The sequence below is a fragment of the Danio rerio genome, chromosome 24 (genome assembly GCF_049306965.1).
Source record: "Danio rerio strain Tuebingen ecotype United States chromosome 24, GRCz12tu, whole genome shotgun sequence".
Lineage (NCBI taxonomy): Eukaryota > Metazoa > Chordata > Actinopteri > Cypriniformes > Danionidae > Danio > Danio rerio.
Window position 1 is genome coordinate 34,595,444 of NC_133199.1, and position 22,476 is coordinate 34,617,919.

At 35.4% G+C, this 22,476-nt stretch overlaps 1 protein-coding gene across 7 annotated transcripts in view; it reads left to right on the forward strand.

Annotated features, from left to right (window-relative positions):
• The window catches only part of dpyda (dihydropyrimidine dehydrogenase a), a 384,430-nt gene that overhangs the window by 61,087 nt on the left and 300,867 nt on the right, over positions 1–22,476 (forward strand). For all 7 annotated transcript variants that reach the window (XR_012399471.1, XR_012399472.1, XR_012399473.1 and 4 more), the window contains exon 3: positions 6,254–6,336. Coding sequence is in view for 3 of the 7 variants with exons in the window: in XM_073940926.1 (XP_073797027.1) it covers positions 6,254–6,336 (83 nt within the window). In the remaining 4 variants the exon portion in view is untranslated. The remainder of the gene's footprint in view (positions 1–6,253; positions 6,337–22,476) is intronic.

Below are 22,476 nucleotides of genomic sequence, written 5' to 3' on the forward strand. Positions count from 1 at the left end.
GCAGCGCAATCAGCTAAAGCAATATTCAGAGCATAATAATGTGTTGAATGGCCATAAAAGAGGTTGGTGTTGTGATTTTGTTCCATTTGTTCCGCATGCACATTACCTTAAGTAGGTCGCCACCGCGGAATGAACCGCCAACTTATCCAGCACGTTTTTACACAGTGGATGCCCTTCCAGCTGCAACCCATCCCTGGGAAACATCCACACATACTCATTCACACAGCAACACTCATATACTACAGACAATTTAGCCTACCCAATTCACCTGTACCACATGTCTTTGGACTGTGGGGGAAACCGGAGCACCCAGAGGAAACCCACGTGAACACAGGGAGAACATGCAAACTCCACACAGAAACGCCAACTGAAATGACCCAGCCGAGGCTCGAACCAGTGACCCAGCGACCTTCTTGCTGTGACGCGACAGCACTTTCTACTGCATTGCCTGATTCGAACATTTAAAAATTAAACTTATGAGACAGTTGTTAAATTAATGGTAATTCCAAATAGCAGTTTGGACTTTGAGGTTTCCCCATTCCCCCAGTGGCGTTTCAAAGATGGCCGCAAAGTGAAATGACTTGCCTTAAAGAGACTTTGGTATAAGCTACTTCTTACTGAGCAGATATTGCTGAAGGGAGAGTGTAACCAGCATAGCAACATAACTAAACAGCAAAGCAGCCTTTTTTCTGCTCATATTTTCAATAGTTTTTCACTTTCCCATAATTTACGATCAAAATTTGTTTCCTCTTCATTATACTGGGGTTCACTAAGACCAACACATATTATACCACAGAGTGAACACCTGCTGCTGGCTTCACTAAACTAAGTAACAGCAACCTGGCTTTTCCAGGTGGTCTCACATCTAGGTACTTGACCAGGTAAGACCCTGGTTACTTCAGTGGGCAACCAGACCTGGTCTACAGATTGATATAGCTGTGGCCAAAAGAAAAAAATTAGATGACAGAGGAGGCTTTGTTATTTGTTTGGAAGTTTGCATGTGTGTGTGTGTGTGTCTGTGTGCGATACATCTCATTGATTGGGGCTGTTACACAGCCTTTGAACATAATCCACTCAAACATTATCAGCGAGACTGTTCCTCAGTGCTCTCATGCAGATTGTAGTGCACTGGCAGGGTTTGTGCCGCGTGATTCATCAGATGTGACATGGTGAACTACTGCTGGGCTGGTATGAAATGTCGAAGAGTTCTAGGGCTCGGACTGTAGTTGTCATGGCAATCGACCCCTCAAAAGCCCCTGACCCCTGAAGGGTGGTTGCGGAGTTTGAATGAAACCTGCTGGTACAGACAAGTAGGTAATTACAAGGAGACACAATTTCCGCTGGCCGGTACTCCAGATTTAGACCACATTATCATCTAAGTGACGCACATGCGCAAAAACCATCAAGCATGCAAACCTGAATACAAAAAAAAACAACTTGTGCTCGAGCAATTGCTCGAATTCCCGTTTTTTTTTTTCCTTTTATTTTTTTACCTTTTATACACAATTTAAATACTATTGCAATACAATAATAATAACAACAACAAGTATAATAATAATATTAATAATATTAATAATGATATAAATAATAATAATAATAATAACAACAACGATAAAATAATAACAATAATAATATAAATAATAATAATAATAATAATAATAATAATAATAATAATAATAATAATAATAATAATAATAATAATAACCATAATAATAATATAATCATAATCATAATCATAATAATCATATTAATAATAATAATAATAATAACAATAAAATAATATTAATAATAATAATATTAACAACAATTATCATAATAATAGTAATAATAATATTAACAAAAACAACAACAAAAACCATATTAATTGCTAATAATAATAAAATAATAATAATAATAATAATACTATTAATAATAATATAATAATTTTTTTTTTTAGGTTTTACAGATTTTTCACCGAAAAAACTGGTAACAGCGAAAAAGTCGTCCACATGTAGGTAAGGGGTCAGCTGGTAGGTGCTTAAAGGAATGGCGTCATAATGCCCCATTCGTTTTAAAGATGCAATGCAGCCACACGTTCCTCTGGCTACATATTTCACAATTCCCAGAAACGTATATAAGGCTACATAGTTAGAAATTGATGGAGCAATCAATAAAACGGATGTCAGAGCAAATGATGAAGCGATGGAACAAATGATGAAGCGATAAACAGAACAAACAACCAAACAAATACTACAACAGTAGATAGAATGGATGAAAGAATAACAAAGTAATGGATGGATGGATGGATGGATGGATGGATGGATGGATGGATGGATGGATGGATGGATGGATGGATGGATGGATGGATGGTATTGGAGATTGTCTTTATCAGCTCTTTTTTTCAGAAAGTGAAGCTGAAACACACTTCAAACTCAAGCCATGCGTGTATGTTGGGAAAACGTACAACAATGTGTAATGCAATTTCACATGCAAACTTGACCATAAATATTTTTTTTTTATTTACCAAGATTCCAGGTGACAGTTAGTCTCTACTCACAATTTGACAGCTCACATCAATCACATAGCCCTGAAGAATTTTTCTATTCAGTAGAAACCAAGCAAGGGTTCCCTCTGTATTTAAACCCTGTAATTTTCCAAAATCATGTAGTGCGTCCTTTATATAATGTGCTTGAGGTTTGAATGAGGCAGAGATGTAGTTATATATATATACAGTATATACATATACATATAAACATACAGTTGAAGTCAGAATTATTAGCCCCCTTAAATTTTTTTTTTTAAAAATATTTTCCAAATGATGTTTAACAGAGCAAGGGAATTTTGACAGTATGTCTGATAATATTTTTTCTTCTGGAGAAAGTCTTATTTGTTTTATTTCAGCTGGTATAAAAGCAGTTTTAATTTTTTTAAACACCATTTTAGGGGCAAAATTATTAGCATTTTTAAGCTATTTTTTTCTCGATAGTCTACAGAACAAACCATCGTTATACAATAGCTTGCCTAATTATCCTAACTCGCCTAGTTACCCTAATTAACCTAGTTAAGACTAAATGTCACTTTAAGCTGTATAGAAGTGTCTTGAAAAATATCTGGTAAAATATTATTTGCTGTCATCATGGCAAAGATAAAATAAAACCCTTATTAGAAATGAGTTATTAAAACTATTATGTTTAGAAATGTGTTGAAGAAATCTGCTCTCCATTAAATAGAAATTGAGGAAAAAAATAAACAAGCGGTCTAATAATTCAGGAGGGCTAATAATTTTGACTTTAACTGTTTATATACACACACACACTCACACACACACACACACACACACACACACATACATACATACATATATATATATATATATATATATATATRTGTGTGTGTGTGTGTGTGTRTATATATATATATATATATATATATATATATATATATATATATATATATATATATATATATACATACATACATACATATATATATATATATATATATATATATATATATATATATATATATATATATATATATATATATATATATATATGTATGTATGTATGTATGGAAAAGCAAAGTTGCTTATAATAATGTGTTGACAGGACATTTCTGTGTAGAATAATTTTTCCTTCTGCTTGCAATAGCGTTACTATGCTGTCATGACTGGTGAAATTACCCTTCTCAGTTGCTCATTGTCAGCACAATTTTTATTTAAATAAAAAATTGTTATTTTATTGGCTTGTTTTTAATAAATCTTATTTAAATGATTCAATTAATTTAGGATAAACAACAATTTTTCAGTTTTGGTTGCAGTTTTTGCCTGAGTGCATCCAGAAATGCTTGTTTCTGCTTGGAATATTCATTTAAGTGCATTCCTACACTATACCGTAGGACCCAGGTCAAATCGAGGGTCTCTCTGGAGGGTCATAGCTCTGCACAGTTTAGCTTTAATCATAATTAAACCTGCCTGATCAAACAAATTGAGCTTGTTTAAAACCTACATGTTTGTTAGAGCAGGGTTGGAACTAAACTCTGCAGAGTTTGACACAGGGTTTTTTAGACTCTGCAGGGATAATTATTTAAACATTAAAGCATATATACAACAAACACATATTAGAAATCAAACCAATTTTAATATAAAATTCAACAGGTAAACACCCTTAATGTGTTTATTCATTTGTTACGATTTTCATGTTAATGTTTACTTTTACTGTGTTGTTTAGGGAATCTTCTGAGATAAATAAATATCTCTGAACTTTGATAATAAACAGGAATAAAATGCTGCGCTTCACCTCTTTTATTCAGCTGCAATGACCTTTGGGACTTCTAGAGCGAGTACTGCGCTCAAGTCTGCATCGATGCATCCATATTAGGAACACATCAGATTCTGTCACGGGTCTTCTGTTCTTGCGGTCTTCAGTTTTGTAACAGAATTTTGGCAGTTGATGTTGACGTTACACGAGCACACAAGGATGCAAGACTGCTTAAGGATGCATATTGAGAAACAGACAATTTACCAGGAAGGTTCAATTCTGCCTCTGGAGGGTCACTGTCCTGGATATTTTAGCTCCTACTCTAATTAAACACACTAGCAGTGGTGAAAAGAGTACTGTAAAATCATTTTCAATTAAAACTATCATTACTTGCCCATAAATGTAGTGCAAGTATATGAAAAGTATCTGTTGGAAATATTACTTAAAGTATGAGTAAAAAGTAGCCCTTTTAAAAGTACTCAAGAGGAGTGAGTAGTGAGTATTACACTGTGAAAAGTTGATATGTTTACATTCAGTTTGTGCAGGGATGTGCAAACGTAACATTCTGTAGTGGATGTAGTGATCTGCCTATATTCGTTCGTTCCTTTCAACCTTTCCATTGTTTGTTCTGTCCTTCCTGTTTTTATTCATTTGTTCGTTCCTTCCTTCATTCATTTGTTCCTTCCTTCGTTCCTTCCTTGATTTGTTCGCTTATTAATTTGTTTGTTCGTTCATAATTTTGTTCCTTCTTTCATTAAGTCCTTTTTTGTTAATTCTTTTGTTTGTTCCTCCCTTGCTTTCTTTGTTTGTTCTGTTCTTCCATCCTTCCTTTATTCATTTGGTCCTTCTTTCGTTTGCTCATTCATTAGTTTGTTCGGTCATTTTCTTGTTCCTTCCTTCATTAGGTCCTTCGTTTGTTCATTCGTTTGTTCGTACGTTCCTTCCTTCCTTCCTTTGTTTGTTCAATCCTCCTTTGAATTCTTCCTTCATTCATTTGCTCCTTGCTTCCTTCATTAGTTTGGTCCTTCCTTTATTCGGACCTTCCTTCTTTACATTGTTCGATCTTTTCTTCATTCGGTCCTTCCATTTTTCATTTGTTGCTTTTAGAGATTGTTTAAGACTCTTTGGCGATTTAAGTCATCCTTCATTTTCTCATGCCGTCTATGAAAAGTCTCATTGCATGTAATGAGTTATTGCATGCAAAGGTTTTGCACATCTTTTTGGACATTTAATTGCTTCCAAAATGTTTGCTGCAGTTATAAAGCACCCATGTCTTGAGGTTGTTCAGGATGATGCGATTTACTTTGTATGTGCGATTTGATTGGACAGGAATGACAGGACTGATTTTTCTACTTTAGCCAATCACTATAGACAAGAAAAAATAGTGACTGCAGTTTGAAGAAAAACAGTGGAGTAAAAGTACCAATACAGCACTAAAAATGAACTCAAGGGTAAGTAAAAGAACAAATTTTTAAAATTAGTAAATTACAATTTCTGAGAAAAACCACTCAATTACTGTAATTGGAGTAGTAGTAATTTGTCACTTTACACCACTGCACATCAGACAGTCAGGTTCTCACTAGGGTCACAGCAAAGTTCCAGACAAGAAGGTTTAACTGTCGGGCAATGGCACTTCAGGACCAAACTGAGCTTCTGTGGTCATTAAAATCCCATGGCACTTCTAATAAAGAGTTATGGTGTAACACTGGTGTCCTGGCCAAATTCCCTCGATCTCCTCATGCCTGTTATGGCCTCCTAATAATCCCCATCCATTGGATTGGCTCTGTCACAATCTGTCCTCTCTACCTATGGCTAGTGTGTGTAGAGCGCACTTGCACCCTCGTGCTGTGGCTGACGTTGCATTATCCAGATGGATGCTGCATATTTCTGGTGGTGGTGGAGAAGAGAGACTCCCTTATTTGATTGTAAAGTGCTTTCGGTGTACAGCAAAACACATTAAAAGCATTATATAAATGCATTCATTCATTCTCTCTCTCTTTTTCTCTCTTTTGCAGAGCTGCGTGAAGCTGGAGAACAATTTTGATGACATCAAACACACGACTCTGAGTGAGCGTGGAGCACTTCGCGAAGCGGTGAGGTAAGACCAGGTCGCCATGGCAACAGTCACAGATGTGCCAAGGACCAAAGTACTGGTGGTGGTCGTAGGGGATTGGAGGGGGGGGAAGTCATTCTTCATTATTTGGGGAACAAATGAGTTTATTGCCACCGTTCAGTCTGCCTCTCGAAGGTATTAATTTGTGCGAGGAGAAGGCGTCCCTTAGGGCTCCAGATCAGCTATACGGCGACCCGGAGCAAACTGCGCTTGGCTAACCTGTCAATGTTTAATATGACTCTCTGGAGTACGCTATCGGTTGTTGTGTTCATGCTTGTCTCTTTTCTTTTTAGCACCAAGGCAGCAACACTCATTGCTCATGCTTTTGCATTCAACTTTGAGACTGTAACTCATCATTTCTGACACGTGAATGCAGTCCTCAAGTCATATAATGGTTTTTAATGGCACTTTGAGGTAAAGAGGTGGTGTTTGACTTTTTACAACAGGTTCAGTCATTTACATGCTCTTAAATGAAGACTGTCAGTCATATCGAAGTGTTTACTTGAAGGCTTTGGATAGTGGTGGAAAGTTCTTTCATTTTTAAGTCAAATGGTGGCATTAAGTTGACCTGATAAATCTAATGAAATGTAAAGAGTGGCCAAACAAACTCTTCAGAGCAGTGGTCCACAACCTTTTTATCACTGCGGGTTTAAGGGGTGGTGTGTACGTTAATTGCTAGTTGACCATCAACCGTTTTCTCAGAGAATGACAAGCTGACAAAACATTGCTGCAACTCTGATACAGGTTTTATTTATGGAGAAAACTAAAAAGCATTGCAGTGTTTGTCTGAGATAATTAGTCTACCAACATGTGTATAATCTATACAAAGTATTCATAGATATATACACTAGATGTCGCCTGGCCTATTGTTGTCTATTGGACGGAATGCGTCAATAGCGCCGCCATCTTGCTACAGGGTAGCGCTCCTTTGAAATGAATGCGGGACCAAGGTACAGTGGAGGACTGTGGCCATCCAAAGCCAGAAATATACACATATATCTATGATCGGGAGTTTTCCTGGATGTTAGTATGTAATTTTTTTTTCTAATAACGAAAATTATAATTTTACATCACTTTTCTACATTGATGGATCAGTGACCGCACGGGCATTCCTGACAAAAAGCTTGTGTTTGTGTGTACAGAAATGTACTATTCACCCTCCCTGTTAAATTTAATATAATCCGTGTCCTGAAACACACTCCTCTCCTGCTTTCACTTCTCATACTGACGGAGGGATTCGTTTGTGAATAAATCCCCTGAACGACTCTTTCACTAGCCAACAATAATACAAGTTTCTGGCAGCGCAGCATCTCGTTGTCATATTTCTTTTGCATTGTTTGCTGATTTTATTCAACAAAACTAGCATAAGCCAAGTGTTTAGTGCGAGTTGGAGCTGCTTTGCGACTGTTATCATCATAACGTTACCTGATTAGCACAAAAGTTCAGAACATTCAAAAACAGAAAAAAACTTAATATTACCTATGAAATGTTCTGCCTTTGTGCGTTGTTTTCTTTGTTTGCACGTTTCTACACCCGTACTCCCGCATCTTCACGTAAAAACACTGTCTTGACTAGTGCGGTTGAATGACATTTGTCCTGGGAGCACTGTACCAATGTGGCGGCGCTATTGACGCATGCTCAGGGTCCCTATGCGATATCTAGTGTATATATCTATGCAAAGTATTATTGACCACTTTATTAGGTACTGGAAATATTCCTCAGAGATCTTGGTCCATATTGACATGATAGCATCCCTTAGTTGCTGCAGATTTGTTGGCTGAACGTCCATGATGTGAATCTCCCGTTCCACCACATCAAAAAGGTGCTCTATTGGATTGAGTTCTGGGGACTGTGGTGGCCCTTTGAGTACAGGGAACTCATTGTCATGTTCAAGAGACAAGTCTGAAATGATTCGCGCTTTATGACATGACACGTTATCCTGCTGGAAGTAGCCAACAGAAGATGGGTACACTGTGGCCGTAAAGTGATGAACATGGTCAGCAACAATACTCAGGCAGGCTCTGGCATTGACCTGATGCACAATTGGTACTAATGTGCCTAAAGTGTGCCAAGAAAATTTCCCCCACACTATTACACCACCACCACCAGCCTAATATTGATACAAGGCAGGATTGATCCTTGTTTTCATGTTGTTGACACCAAATATTGTCCAATTTTGGTGAGCCTGTGTGAATTGTAGCCTCAGTTTCCTGTTCTTAGTTGACAGGAGTGGCACCTGGTGAGGTCTTCTGCTACTGTAGTCCATCCGTCTAAAGGTTGGCTGTGTTGTGTGTTCAGAGATGCTCTTCTGCATACCTCGGTTGTAACGAGGGGTTATTTGAGTTCCTGTTGCCTTTCTATCAGCTGGAACCAGTCTGGCCATTCTCCTCTGACCTCTGGCATCAACAAGGCATTTGCGCTCACAGAACTGCCACTCACTGGGTATGTTCTCTTTTTCTGACCATTCTCTGTAAACACTAGAGATGTTTGTGCGTGACAATCCCAGTAGATCAGCAGTTTCTGTCTGGCACCGACATCTATACCATGTTCAAAGTCACTTAAATCACCTTTCTTCCCCATTGTATGCTTGGTTTGAACTGAAGCAGATTGACTGACCATGAGTTGCTGCCATGAGATTGGCTGATTAGGATTTTGTGTTAACGAACAGTTGGAAAGGTGTACCTAATAAATTGGCCGCTGAGTGTATAGTGTTGGCTAGTTTTGATATTTTAGTGCTCAAGATAGCATTTTACAGGGGTAAAGTCAATAAAGTGGTATTCAGTTGAACTGTTTATTTGATTAAAGATTAGTTCAGTCATTTATGGAGCGTATAAACTGTAAATAGTGTTGATCTGTGTCATTTATGATCACAAGTTCAGTCATTTGCTGCACTTATGCAAACATTTTAGCACATATGGCAATGTTTAGTTGACCCGTTTCATTTAAAGTGACTAGATTTGTTATTTGCATTTCAGGGCATAAAATTGCAATCCTTAAACCAGCGCGGTGACCTCATCGTCACTAAAATAGCTAAGCTAGGGTTGTTCATCATCGTTGGTTTTTTGCAGCCCCCTACAACTTCTTTGAATATAAAGTAGCTTCTAAAGTGACTATATTAAAGTCCTGTATATTTAAAAAATAATAAGAGTATTCAATTAAGTTCTCATCCACTTTCATCTCACTGATCCACACTGCAAGAATAGATTTATTGAGGAGTGTGTTGAGATGACAGAATCCGGTGCTAGCAGCGAGTGTTGTAAAAAAAATCTCCCCTAATCTGCTTAGCTTCATTAGAAGAGATCGAGACGGATTACAGTGAACTGCATGTATATGAACATAATTCCTTGCAATATTTAAGCGGCTCATAGATAAATACATCATCAGGGATGCACAAACAGCAACAAAATAGCAATTAATTAAATTCCCTTTATGGAAAATTGTCCGCTAGTTGCCAGGCTTATGAATCATGGCCTAGTTGTGGTAATTGGCTCGGTCAATGGCAAAGGTTTTGACAGCAACACATGTAAGGCAGCGTGTTTGTATGTGCATAAAAACAAGAATACATTCATGTTCATGTGTCTCAGCTTTTAATAGTTCTTCTGTAAAACAATTTTAGGTCTTACACACTTTCCAAACACACTATCAAGTGACTTACGAAATTTAGTTTACTCATGGTATTGTCCAATGATCATGCCCACATGTGATTTGTTTACTTATGTAATTGTGTGTAAATATATAATGTTTATTTTTTATAGTAATGTCAGTACTATTATTAAATATTATGCTTATATTTTAATGATTTATGTACAAAAAAGGTTTGTAAAGTAATATTTTCTGTCTTTAGATGTATTATATGAGATAAGTAATGTAGTTTTTTTGTTTTACTATACGAGTGGTTTAAATTGGATTTGCAATGTAAAACTGAAAAACATTTTTTTCATGTATTAAATTTTCAGCTATTCAAAATCCACAGTAAAATACTATTTTATTTATTGATTTATTGTATTTTTTAAACAAAATTCTGTATAGAAATAGCAAAAATGTATGCAGATTATGCCGCCATTGACAATTATACAAAAAAAAAAAAAAAGCTAAATCTGAAACCCAACATGAAGTCAGTTATTTAGAACTAAATACGTCTTCCACCTTATTGCGCCACAATGTCTAATTTGACAATAGTTTTGGTCAAAAATAAGTTAAAATATATTGCATTTGAAAAAAAATAATAAAAAATAAATAAATGACTTTGACATAAACAAATCTCTATTTACACACCCACTGTACATGCTGATGTTATCCTAAGGGCACCACACTCCAAAAAAAAACTTTTCTTACTTGGAGCTTTTGTCTTGTTTCTTGTCCAAATATCTAAAATCTCTTAAATCAATAAGCATTTTCTTTTTAGTAATTTGGACTTCATTGAAAACATTTTTTTTCTTGCTTGTTAAAACTACTGAACTAAAAGTAACTGAAACAACACAATTATTGAGATATTCAGATCTTTTTGGGACAATTGAACAAAAGTATTTGCAACTCTATTTAACGATATGGTTCCTCACAATAGCATTTGTAAGTTCTCCATGTATTTATAGACCATATGTGGTGGGGACAATGACCTGGAAAGACTGTTGTACATTTAGTTTATTATAGTGTTTAAACCTTGTCAAAGAAAAGTGTGTATGGTTTGCTTGTTTTGATACTTTATTTTAGTATTATTCAAGTAACCTACTTTTTTTGCCTGGGGCAAGTAAAAGTAAATTGCTTAAAGTAAATAATAAGTAAATATTGCTTATTTACTAATAAGTAAATATTAGCTCTGTGTAAATCTATGTGTAAATCTGAAATGTCATTCATAATGGTCTTAATGTCTTAAAATTGACTTGGTAAAACCTGCAGATACCCTGAATATGTTCAATCCACTAAGATTTGTTAACTTAATCAGTTTGTGTTGGGATAATAGTAACAACAACAACAACAACAACAACAACAACAACAACAACAGTGTGTGGAACTCTGTTTTATTCAGCGTAGAAAAAAGGCAAAAACTCTTAAGAAAGTAAATGAAAAGCCATATTTGCAGTGCGGGAGAATATAAGCCAGTGATGTTCTGAACTTTAATTCTTATGTGTTTTTTTATTCCTGCATTATAACTTGCCCAGTTTCTGAGATAATTTCTTGAAGGATTTGAAGGGGAAATCAAATTAAAATGTGGTTTTGTCTCATGGGATTTATCCGATGTCACACTGTTCACCGTTTGCTGCCCACCGCAGTCTGCCGAAGTGAATGCGATTTTACCTGCTTATTAATGAGACGAAAACAGAACAGAAATAGAGTATGATTAGAAATGCAGAAAGAGATGAACAGAGCTTATATCTGACCCTGCGGTAGGCTGGCAGGGGTGACGGAGGGGAGCTCAGATTGGTGGCGATGGAAAAGGTTTCTTCCCTCAATTACGGCTGTTCCAGGGTGTTCGGCGTATAATCACACGGAAATAAGCCTGCGACATGACTTTAATTGAGGAAGTTAACAAGGTTAGCTACACTTCACCAATTCCACGCTGCACAAATCACTCCACAGACCTTCAGAATTAATATCCATAAACCTTTTGCCCAAAAACAAGTGCTGGAGAATAAATTTAGACAATCATGTCATTAATCTCCTGATAGAAATGGGGAGCAGGCAGACCCTCTTCTTATACTCTTCAAGATAAAGAAAGCAATATAACTTAGCTTAACTGTTCCTGTGGTGTGGCTCACCTGATCTACTCAATTTTCGGTTGCTAGGGAAAATTAACAGGGAACGTGTGGTGGCGTTTAAAGGCTTGAGATGCAGAGCACAAACACTCTTTATTCTGGAGGTCATTAATAATATAATAGCGCTAATATTTAAACGGTTAAGGTGTTTAAGGATGACCAAAACAACATTTTAGATGTTTTATAACGTGCTCAGCCTGCTGTTTGTCCATTCACACACATTTTTATCATCACATGATCTCTTAAACCCACATCACCTGACCTTTTTTAATGCGCACACTGGAATTTGTTCGGTAAAAGTGTTTCCTTGTAGTTTTTGCACATCTTTTCTTATCAAAAAAAGTTTCTTTTACTTAGTTATGTGCATATGTTTTATGTGCACTTTCAAAACGTATGCGCATCTTGACATTTCCATCAGCCGATTTTTATGCGCATATACAAGATGAATGGAAACATAGCTGACAAAATGTATCTTTTTATAATTTTTTAATTGCTCTGATGGCAAAGCTGAACTTTTAATATCATTACTGTAAGCTGAAATTGGGTCATATTAAGAAACATGTCAAGAAACATTTAACTTTTTGGCGTTTTTTTTTTTTTTTTTGTCATGTAAGGAAATAATACATTTCATATTACTTTTATTAATGTGTAACTTGGGCGAGGTAGTGGCGTAGTAGGTAGTGCTGTCGCCTCACAGCAAAAAGGTCGCTGGGTTGTGGGTTCGAACCTCGGCTCAGTTGGCATTTCTATGTGGAGTTTGCATGTTCTCCCTGCCTTCGCGTGGGTTTCCTCTGAGTGCTCTGGTTTCCCCCACAGTCCAAAGACATGCGGTACAGGTGAATTGGGTAGGCTAAATTGTCCGTAGTGTATGAGTGTGTAAGGGCATCCGCTGCGTAAAAACTTGCTGGATAAGTTGGCGGTTCATTCCGCTGTGGCGATCCCGGATTAATAAAGGGACTAAGCCGACAAGAAAATTAATGAATGAATAATGTGTAACTTGTGTTTAAAGCATACATATTTAAATTCAAGTGTAAATTGCCTTATAAATAAGCTTAAGTTTAAAGATGTAGTATAAGTTGGACACCCAGCAGTTGAACTAGGTATTGCACTCCTGGTTCAAAACACACACTAGAGCAGGTTGCTAGCTTGACGACACCAACAAAGGCTGATTTCAATCGTATTCTATATAAATGCAATGGCACACAATGGAAGGAATATTTTTTTCATATTAAAAGGGTTTTTTGTTGTAACCAACAGCTGGAATTTATATTTTAGAGAAATAAGGCAGGTTAACAACAGGATAAACTGACAATGATCTCCTCAATCTCTTCAGGTACAACACATGTGCTTTATTCAGTGTTAAATGCTAATAGTGTGAGTGTGATTGGCATTCTACATGACATTTATAGGCATACTACTCAAAGCAGCAGCATATAGTTCACCTCAGATGTTGAAAATGAAATAAACCATTTGAAATCAAACTTTAGAACTGTGACAAGCAAGCCAAAAAATATCAGTGATTCTGCATGAACATTTAATAATGTTAAAGAGGTTAAATATGTATTAATCTGATTGTAAACCGTACCATTTCTTTGGAGTGTCTGTAGCAAAATTTCTGTCATGTTTCGTCTGATGCAAACGGCCAACTTGCTTATCACTACAAATGTCGGACACAAGGTTGCAATGTAACCTGTTTCCCTAAGGTTTACATTCTTAATGTTTATATTATTTGCTAATTAATAACCACCTCGTGTGGAACTCTGAATCTGCGTCTTATTCCAGAGTCTACTACTGTCCACTGGAGGTCGCATTTCAGTCATGGATGCATACTTTGAGATTCTTCCTGAATAAAAGGATGAAATACACTGTTTTCCATAAAGGCAACCCGGGCTAATGAAATATAATTGGCTGAATTGGCATTGAGCGGGTTAAATGATCAAAACAAAGACAGACGTTCTGGCACATAGCACACATTTTTAAAGCAGAATATCTGACTTCAGCATAGTTTTTCAGATAAACAAGTATGTTCAATTAGCATGTTTCTTAAATATCTGCAAACATATGTCTATGTTCTTCATAAAAACTGATGACTCCTGCAAAAATGGTTCAAATAAAATTAGTAAATACATAAAAAATAAAATGCAAAATAAAAGTTTTTTTTATTATTATTGTTATAGACAATGCATATTATAGACGTATTTTCTATCATTTAAAGATAAATAGTAAATGTTTTACATTTAAATACATTGCGATTAATTTGATGTATTCTTGCTGAACTGTGGTGTTAATTTAAAAATAATGCACCAACTGTGAAATGTTCATCTGCTGAGCTGAAGTTTTGTCAGTTTTAGTCCGCTAAGTACACAAAAGATCACCTATTTCCTTTTCCTGTCAACATGGCACCTTCCAGCAGAGTGTGTCTGTGATCTCAGCGAGAGCATGAGTGAAAGACGCTGTAGGCGAGCACCTGTTAACTAAGCAAGCAGGAGCTTTTCTCTGCATGCTTTGTGAAGCTCCAGGCGTTGATTTCCAGATCCGCTGAGCGTCCCAGACTCCAGGTGCTGAAGAAAGCTGGCCTGTCCGCAGCTGTGTTTTTACAGGTCACTGTGAAGGTCAGGGCTACGACGTCCAGGCCTAGCATTAGCGAGAGGCTAATGAATGCTCCCTCATGCCTCCTGCCTCGCTTCCCGTAGCGCTTCGTATTATTGAAAGCTCTGTCCGTCTCTCTGGTGTCTGATCAGTCAGCGGATCCGCGTTCGCTCTGTCATGGCGCTGAAGGATGGCTGCCCGTTCCCTAAATGCAAGCTTATGACTCACATAGATGTAACGGCCGTCATCCGTCTGCGCTCTGATTTGCTCTGATTGTCCAGCGGGCCATCATTAACCCTTCTGTCGCTCCACGGAGAGTGATGAACTTGACTCTGGGTAAACATTGCCCTTAAAGCATCTCCACACACATCCGATAGATATATGAATTTCAATTGGATTTCAAATGGTGCGGACCTTGAGAGGACTTCGGGTGACCTTTGTCAGTGGATCGCTGAAGGGAAGAGCGCATATATATTCAACCCCCTCGAGCGCTGGGATCAAGGCTGAAGATTCACCTTCAAAATGACATCAGGGCCTTTGTGCGCTCGTTTTTTATTTTTCTGAATAGCTCACGGTGAACTTCACTGCGGTTAAATGCGTTGTATGAATGTTTTTGACTCTTCTGAAGCAGAAAAATAACATGCTAAACATGCTAAATTAACATATTTTGGAAAAAAAAATGCTTAAAAGTTTGTGCTGCATGTCAAAATTTCTGTCTTTGATTTAGTCTCTATAACCTGCTGTAAGAAATGTTTTTTTTTTGTTTTTATTTTTTCTCCTGTTGCACTCAACAAACAACCAAATGAACAGAGAAGGAGGGTCTCATGACCTTAAGGTTAACTTCACACCTTTCTCCAAATTTCAGAAGGTAAAATATTGCCCCTCAAGCTTGATTAGAGAAGGTTCTCAGGACCTTTAGGTTAACTTTCTCCAAATTTCTGGAGGTAGAATTTTGACTCTATAATAATCATTCTGACACAACAAACCTCAAATTTGTGCTTTGCAAACAGAGCTAATGTGCACCTAGCTTAGAGAGAAGGTGGGCCTGATCAACTCACACTTCTTTCTTACCTAATAGGCCGACATTTTGCCAGCACCCAAATTTTGACTATAAAGGTGAGTGTTATGAGTTCTTATCTTGCATGACACCACACAGCAAGCCAGACCCGTAACTAATGATATTAATACTAATGATAACAATAAAGGTCAAGGTGCTTCAGGATTGGCCTACCCAGTCAGCAGACAGGAACATTATTGAGCATGTCTGAGGTAAGATGACAGAGGAGGCATTGAAGATAAATCCAAAGAATCTTGATGAACTCTGGCAGTCCTGCCAGAACGCTTTCTTTACCAGTCCAGATGACTTTATTAATAAGTTATTTGAGTCTTTGCTGAGATGTATGGATGCAGTCCTCCACGCTCATGGGAGTCATACACAATATTAATTCTTTTTCCATTGCACCATGACATTATATTCTATAGTGTACATTATTTTTGTTAAGTGACAAGACTTTTGTCTGAGCAAAGTCAGATCTTTTTGTCCTAATTAAATAATAAAAAAATCTTATAAGCCACTTCTGAAACCAAATTATTAACTAGAAGTCAAGTTATTATTTGTTTTTCCTATAAACTTGGATAGGCGACAAGACTTTTGTCAGGTAGTGTATGTAACAAACATGCTAGAAACAAAAGACAAATACCATGGCAGCCACCTATAGCAACCTAGAATTGTTTTAGTGAAATTCACAAAGAAGTGGAGAGTCGATTATAGCTTGTTTTTTTGTCATCTAGATCAATGTTAATTAACTAGAGAAATAAAAATATCACCAGAGACGGTCTGCAAAGGCTTAACTATTTATCAAGCATACGTTTATTGAGATGACAATATAAATGCAAATACACTGTATACAGTGAGTGTGTTTAATTGATTATTTACTCAACATGAAAATCATTTCATATGTGATTTGTTGTCAGAGAACTTTATAAATTCAGTCAGAGGTGTTCAGAAATATAAACTCAGCCCTAATATCGGAGCACAGACCTGCTCTTACTGGACCAGCTGAAAGTCTGTTTTAATTGGTCAAAAACACAAGTGTCAAAGCAATTAAGGTGACAGGTGAAAGCGTGCAGCAGGCATGTACTTTTAACCTTATTGGTCCACTTGACAGATCCTTCCGTAGTCTCCATGGTAGCCTCCCATTTCATTCTGTTTAACTTCATCCTAAGACTGTTGGAAAATACAGGGTTTTTTTCATGAACTTCTCAAGTTTGAGATTTCAAATTTTTGGTATTTTATAAAGTGTTTTTTTTTTTTATTCTTAAAAAAAAAAAAACATACGAAAAACAGACTTGTAACAGTTCATATCACCGGGACGCTTTTCGTTTGCTTTTATTGTCAGTGTTTTTGAAGATGTTTTTCCCAATTCAAACCCAATCGATTTTCACTGGCTTCGAGCAGGAGAGTATACAAAATCACTCCTTAACGTTAGATGGCGCTACACAACTTTAAGCTTCTGAAACCCGCTTGTAACACAGAGGCAGAAGACAGAGCGTTGACACGCTTGGGCTGCATCCTAAACTGCATACTTTCATACTATACTGCAAGTTAAAACCAGCATGCGATCCGAGTAGTATGTCTGAATTCATAGAATTCGAAAATCAGTATGCGAGAAATACCCAAATGACTTACTACTTTCGGCGAGATTCTGAAGTGCCCATTCCATGCATGCTGCGCTATCCCATGATGCCCCGAGAAAGAATTTATGAATAGGACTGAAGTGACGCAACTGACGCAGGTAGGTCACATGACCATGACAACGTTTAAATTGAAATGCAGTACCTACTGAGTAGTAGGCGGTTTCGGGTGCAGCTTTGTCGTTTTGGATGGTTCAAGTAATCAAGTAATAAAGTACGTCTATGTAGGCGGAAGAGACAAAATGCAAGATTTGAAAGTTTATCTCTCAAGCAAATTTTGTCACTGTATGCATATTAGTGCAAATTTATTAAAGATCCCATGAAGTGCTTAAAATGTGCATTTTTGTTTGATTTAATGAGAGTAGTTGAGCTTGAGCGCATATTTCAATGGTGTCTTGATCGGGGTGGGGCATGTAAGATACTAGAGAGCATTTGATTGGTCAGAAGATTTGATGAGAAGCTAAAGTATGATGTGAAATCGTTGATTTATTTAGCCGGAAGTGACATACTGTATGCTTTGGAAGTTTACATGTTCTTGATGCAGATTTTGTCACTGTTTGTATGCAAATTAGCATATACAGTTGAAGTCAGAATATTAGCCCCCCTTTGAATTTCTTTTTCTTTTTTAAATATTTATTATTATTATAATTATGTTTAACAGAGCAAGGAAATTTTCACAGTATGTCTGATAATATTTTTTTTTATTCTGGAGAAAGTCTTATTTTATTTTGCCTAGAATAAAAGCAATTTTAACCCATTTTAAGGCAAAATTATTAGCTCCTATAAGCTATATATTTTTTCTGATAATCTACAGAACAAACCATCGTTATACAAGAATCGCCTAATTACCCTAACCTGCCTAATTAACCTAGTTAAGCCTTTAAATGTCACTTTAAGCTATATAGAAGTGTCTTGAAAAATATTTAGTCAACTATTATTTACTTTCATCATGGCAAAGATAAAATAAATCAGTTATTGGAAATGAGTTATTAAAACCATTTTATTTGTAAATGTGTTGAAAAAACTTATCTTCAGTAAACAGAAATTGTGGAGGTTAATAATTCAGGGGGGCTAATATTTCTGACTTCAACTATTATATGTGCCATGAAGTGCTTTAAAATATGCATTTTTGTTTGATGTAATGAGAGTAGTTGAGCTCAAGTGCATATTTCAATAGTGTCTTGAAGTGGGCGGGGCATGTCAGACACTAGAAAGCATTTGATTGGTCAGATTTGATGAGAAGCTAAAGTTTGAGGTGACCTCAAAAGAAATGCTGATTCATTTAGGTGGAAGTGGCAAACTGTAAGCTTTTTATCTTCATAATGCAAATTGTCACTGTTATGTTGCACACTAGCTTCTAGATGTCCTTAAGTCTAACATATTGATACTAACATCTTTCATTTAGATTTTACTGGGACTTTAAAACAATGTATCATTAGCAAATTTAAACATAACATTTCATAAAACTACCTATTTTCCAGTGAACTTTTTCAACTTATTCACCTGCAGTGCCTTCCCTCAAATACATCAGACTTTTTCTTTTTTTTTATTTCTGACAGACGTCTGCAAGCCTTGAAAAGCGCACATACATTTGTGAGCTCTTGTCAACCAGGTGAGCATTTTTATAGTTAGATTAGCTTCAGCTGGATTACAAACATGCTCTACGCCTTTTACTCCAATGACAGCTTTGAGTGATCAATCAAATGCATATGATCCTCCGGCTGAGATCTACACACACACATACACAGGCCTCTCGCTCTTCATTTTTCAGTCTGCTGTGTTTGCAGCTGTTGGTTATCCCCCATGATCCCAGACAGACCCAGGCCGGGTGGTTTTGACAGTTGTGACGGCCGCTGTCCTAACCCTCAGTGCACAGAGTAATCTCAGCTCACCTGCCGCTCTTTTCCACCTGTCCCCATCCGAGTTGCACTGCTGACATCATTAAACCTGCATCCAGATGCATCCCGAGTCCACTGACACAGCTGCGCCTACTGGGAAAGACGGATTCAGGAGTGCATACATGTGTGTTCAGTTCAGCCCGAGCCCTGCATGAGGGTTAACTTGTTACGTGACATAAAGCATGTTTGTAATGTGCTAGAACAGGATTTAGAAGGTTCTTTAATGAAGACATATTTTAATTCAACTTTGGGTCAAATTGTTATTCTGGAATTTTATTGGTAACATAAGATACATAACCTAATAAATAACTTGAGATAATGTAACTTAATGCGCAACATAATGTAACGTAAAGTAACATAACATAAGATAACGTAACATTTAATGTAGCATAACAACAACATAAGATTAGCATAATAAAAGCATAACATGACAAAGAAGACTGTAACATAAATGTAACAATAACATTAAACAAGATAACGTATCATAACGTAACACGTTACTTGACATAACACGTAACATATCATTAGATAAAGTAACAGCATGTAACTTAACATGTAACATAACCTAAGATAATGTAGGGTAATAACATAAACATAACATGACATGAGATAACATAACGTTACATGTAACATAACAACATAACGTTACATAAGAAAACGTAACGTAACATAACTTGAGATAACGTAACTTAATGCGAAACATAAAGTAACACAACATAAGATAACGTAACTTATCGTGCACTGTAATGTAACATAAGATAACGTAATGTAACAACATAACAACGTAAAACATAACTTAACATTAGATAACATAATTGCACGTAACAACAAGTAACACAACATAAGATAATGTAATGTAACATAACAACATAGCATTATATAAGATAACATAATGTAACATAACACAAAATACGATAACATAACTTATGCGAAACGTAAAGTAAAATATCATAAGATAACATTACCTATCTTGCATTGTAATGTAACATAAGTTAACATAACATAACATTTAACGTAACATAACAACATTGCAACAACATAACATACATAATGTAGCATAACAAGCATAAAACGACCTAAGTTAATGTAACTGGAGAGGTGAGCATTCTCGAACACCCAATAAGGGGGAGGAGCATGCTCAGAGCCCGGCGGCTAATCAGCAGGTCAATTAGAAATGATAAATAACACCTGTCTTTCTAGTGATTGGGCCGGAGAGACTCCCTTTTTTAAGGAGAACGGGAGGAGCAGTCAGGAGAGGAAAGAGAGCACACACACACACACACACACACACACACACACACACACACAGCCTCACGTGTGTTGCAATGTAAAATAAAATAAAACATTTATTCACCTGAATCGCCGACCCTGTCTTTTCCTTCCCACAACAACGAACTTTACTACAGTAACATAGCAACATAACATTACATAAGATAACCTAACACGTAACAACACCTAACATGACATTAGATAACGTAACAGTGTGTAACATAACATGTAACATAACGTAACATACCATAAGATGTAACAAAACAACATAGCATTACATATGAAAACTTAAATTAACATAACGTAACAACAGATAACATAAGATAATGTAACGTGCCACATAACATAGATAACAACTTAGGGCGCAACATGACATAACGTAACATAAGAGAACGTAACGTAACATTTATTGTAACATAACAGCATAAGATAACGTAGCATAACATGAGCAGATCATGACATAAGATAATGTAACCTAACTTGTAATGTAACAACATAACATTACACAAGATAACATTACGTAACATAACTGGACACAACATGTAACAACATTAGATATTGTAATATGGCATAACATAATGTAACATGTAACAGTTACATAGCATTAAATAGGATAACATGACATAACATAAGATAGCATAATTTAATGCGCAACATAAAGTAACGTAACGTAACGTAACATAACATAACGTAACTTACTTTGCAACTTGACATAACAGAAAATAACAAGATAACCTAACATTTAACGTAACATGACAACAACATACGATAACTTAGCACAGCATAAGCATAACATTACATAACAAAATGTAACATAACGTGTAACAACAACATAACATTATATAAAATAATATAACTTATAAAACATAACAACATTAGATAATATATCAGCTTGTAACAAAATGTAACATAACATAACACATAATAATATAACATAAGAAAATGTAACGTAACAGAAAATAACAAGCATAGCATGACGTAAGATAACTTGACATAATGTAACATAACAACATAACGTTACATAAGATAACATAACATAAAGCAAGGTAGCACACAACAAAAGATAACATAACATGTTACATAATATAGCACAACACAACATGACATAACGTGACATAGCATGCAATAATTTAACACATAACAAAACAACATGTATACATAATTAATATAATATAATATAATATAATATAATATAATATAATATAATATAATAATGTAATGTAATGTAATATAATCAAATATAATATAATAAAATAAATAAAACAATATAATATAATATAATATAATATAATATAATATAATATAATATAATATAATATAATATAATATAATATAATATAATATAATATAATATAATAATAATTTTCCCAAAGACAGGTTGCGGCTGGAAGGGCATCCAGTGGGTAAAAACTTGCTGGAAAGTTGGCGGTTCATTCCGCTGTGGCGACCCCGGATGAATAAAGGGACTCATCCGACAAGAAAATGAATGAATGAATATAATAATAATATAATATATAATATAATAAAACATAATATAATATAATATAATATAATAACGTGATGTAAAATAATGTAATATAACATAATGTAATATCTTATCATATATGATATAATATAATATAATTTAATGTAATATAATATATAATAATAATGTAATACATTATAATAATGTTATGTAAAATAATATAACGTAAAATAATGTAAAGTAATATAATAATAATGTAATGTAATATAAAATAAAATTAAATAAAATAATATAATATGATATTACATAATATAATATAATATAATATAATATAATATAATATAATATAATATAATATAATATAATATAATATAATATAATATAATATAAATACATTTTAATGTAATTAGTAACACATTTTTGTCTGTTAAAAATAACAATGCTTTTTTTAATTAAG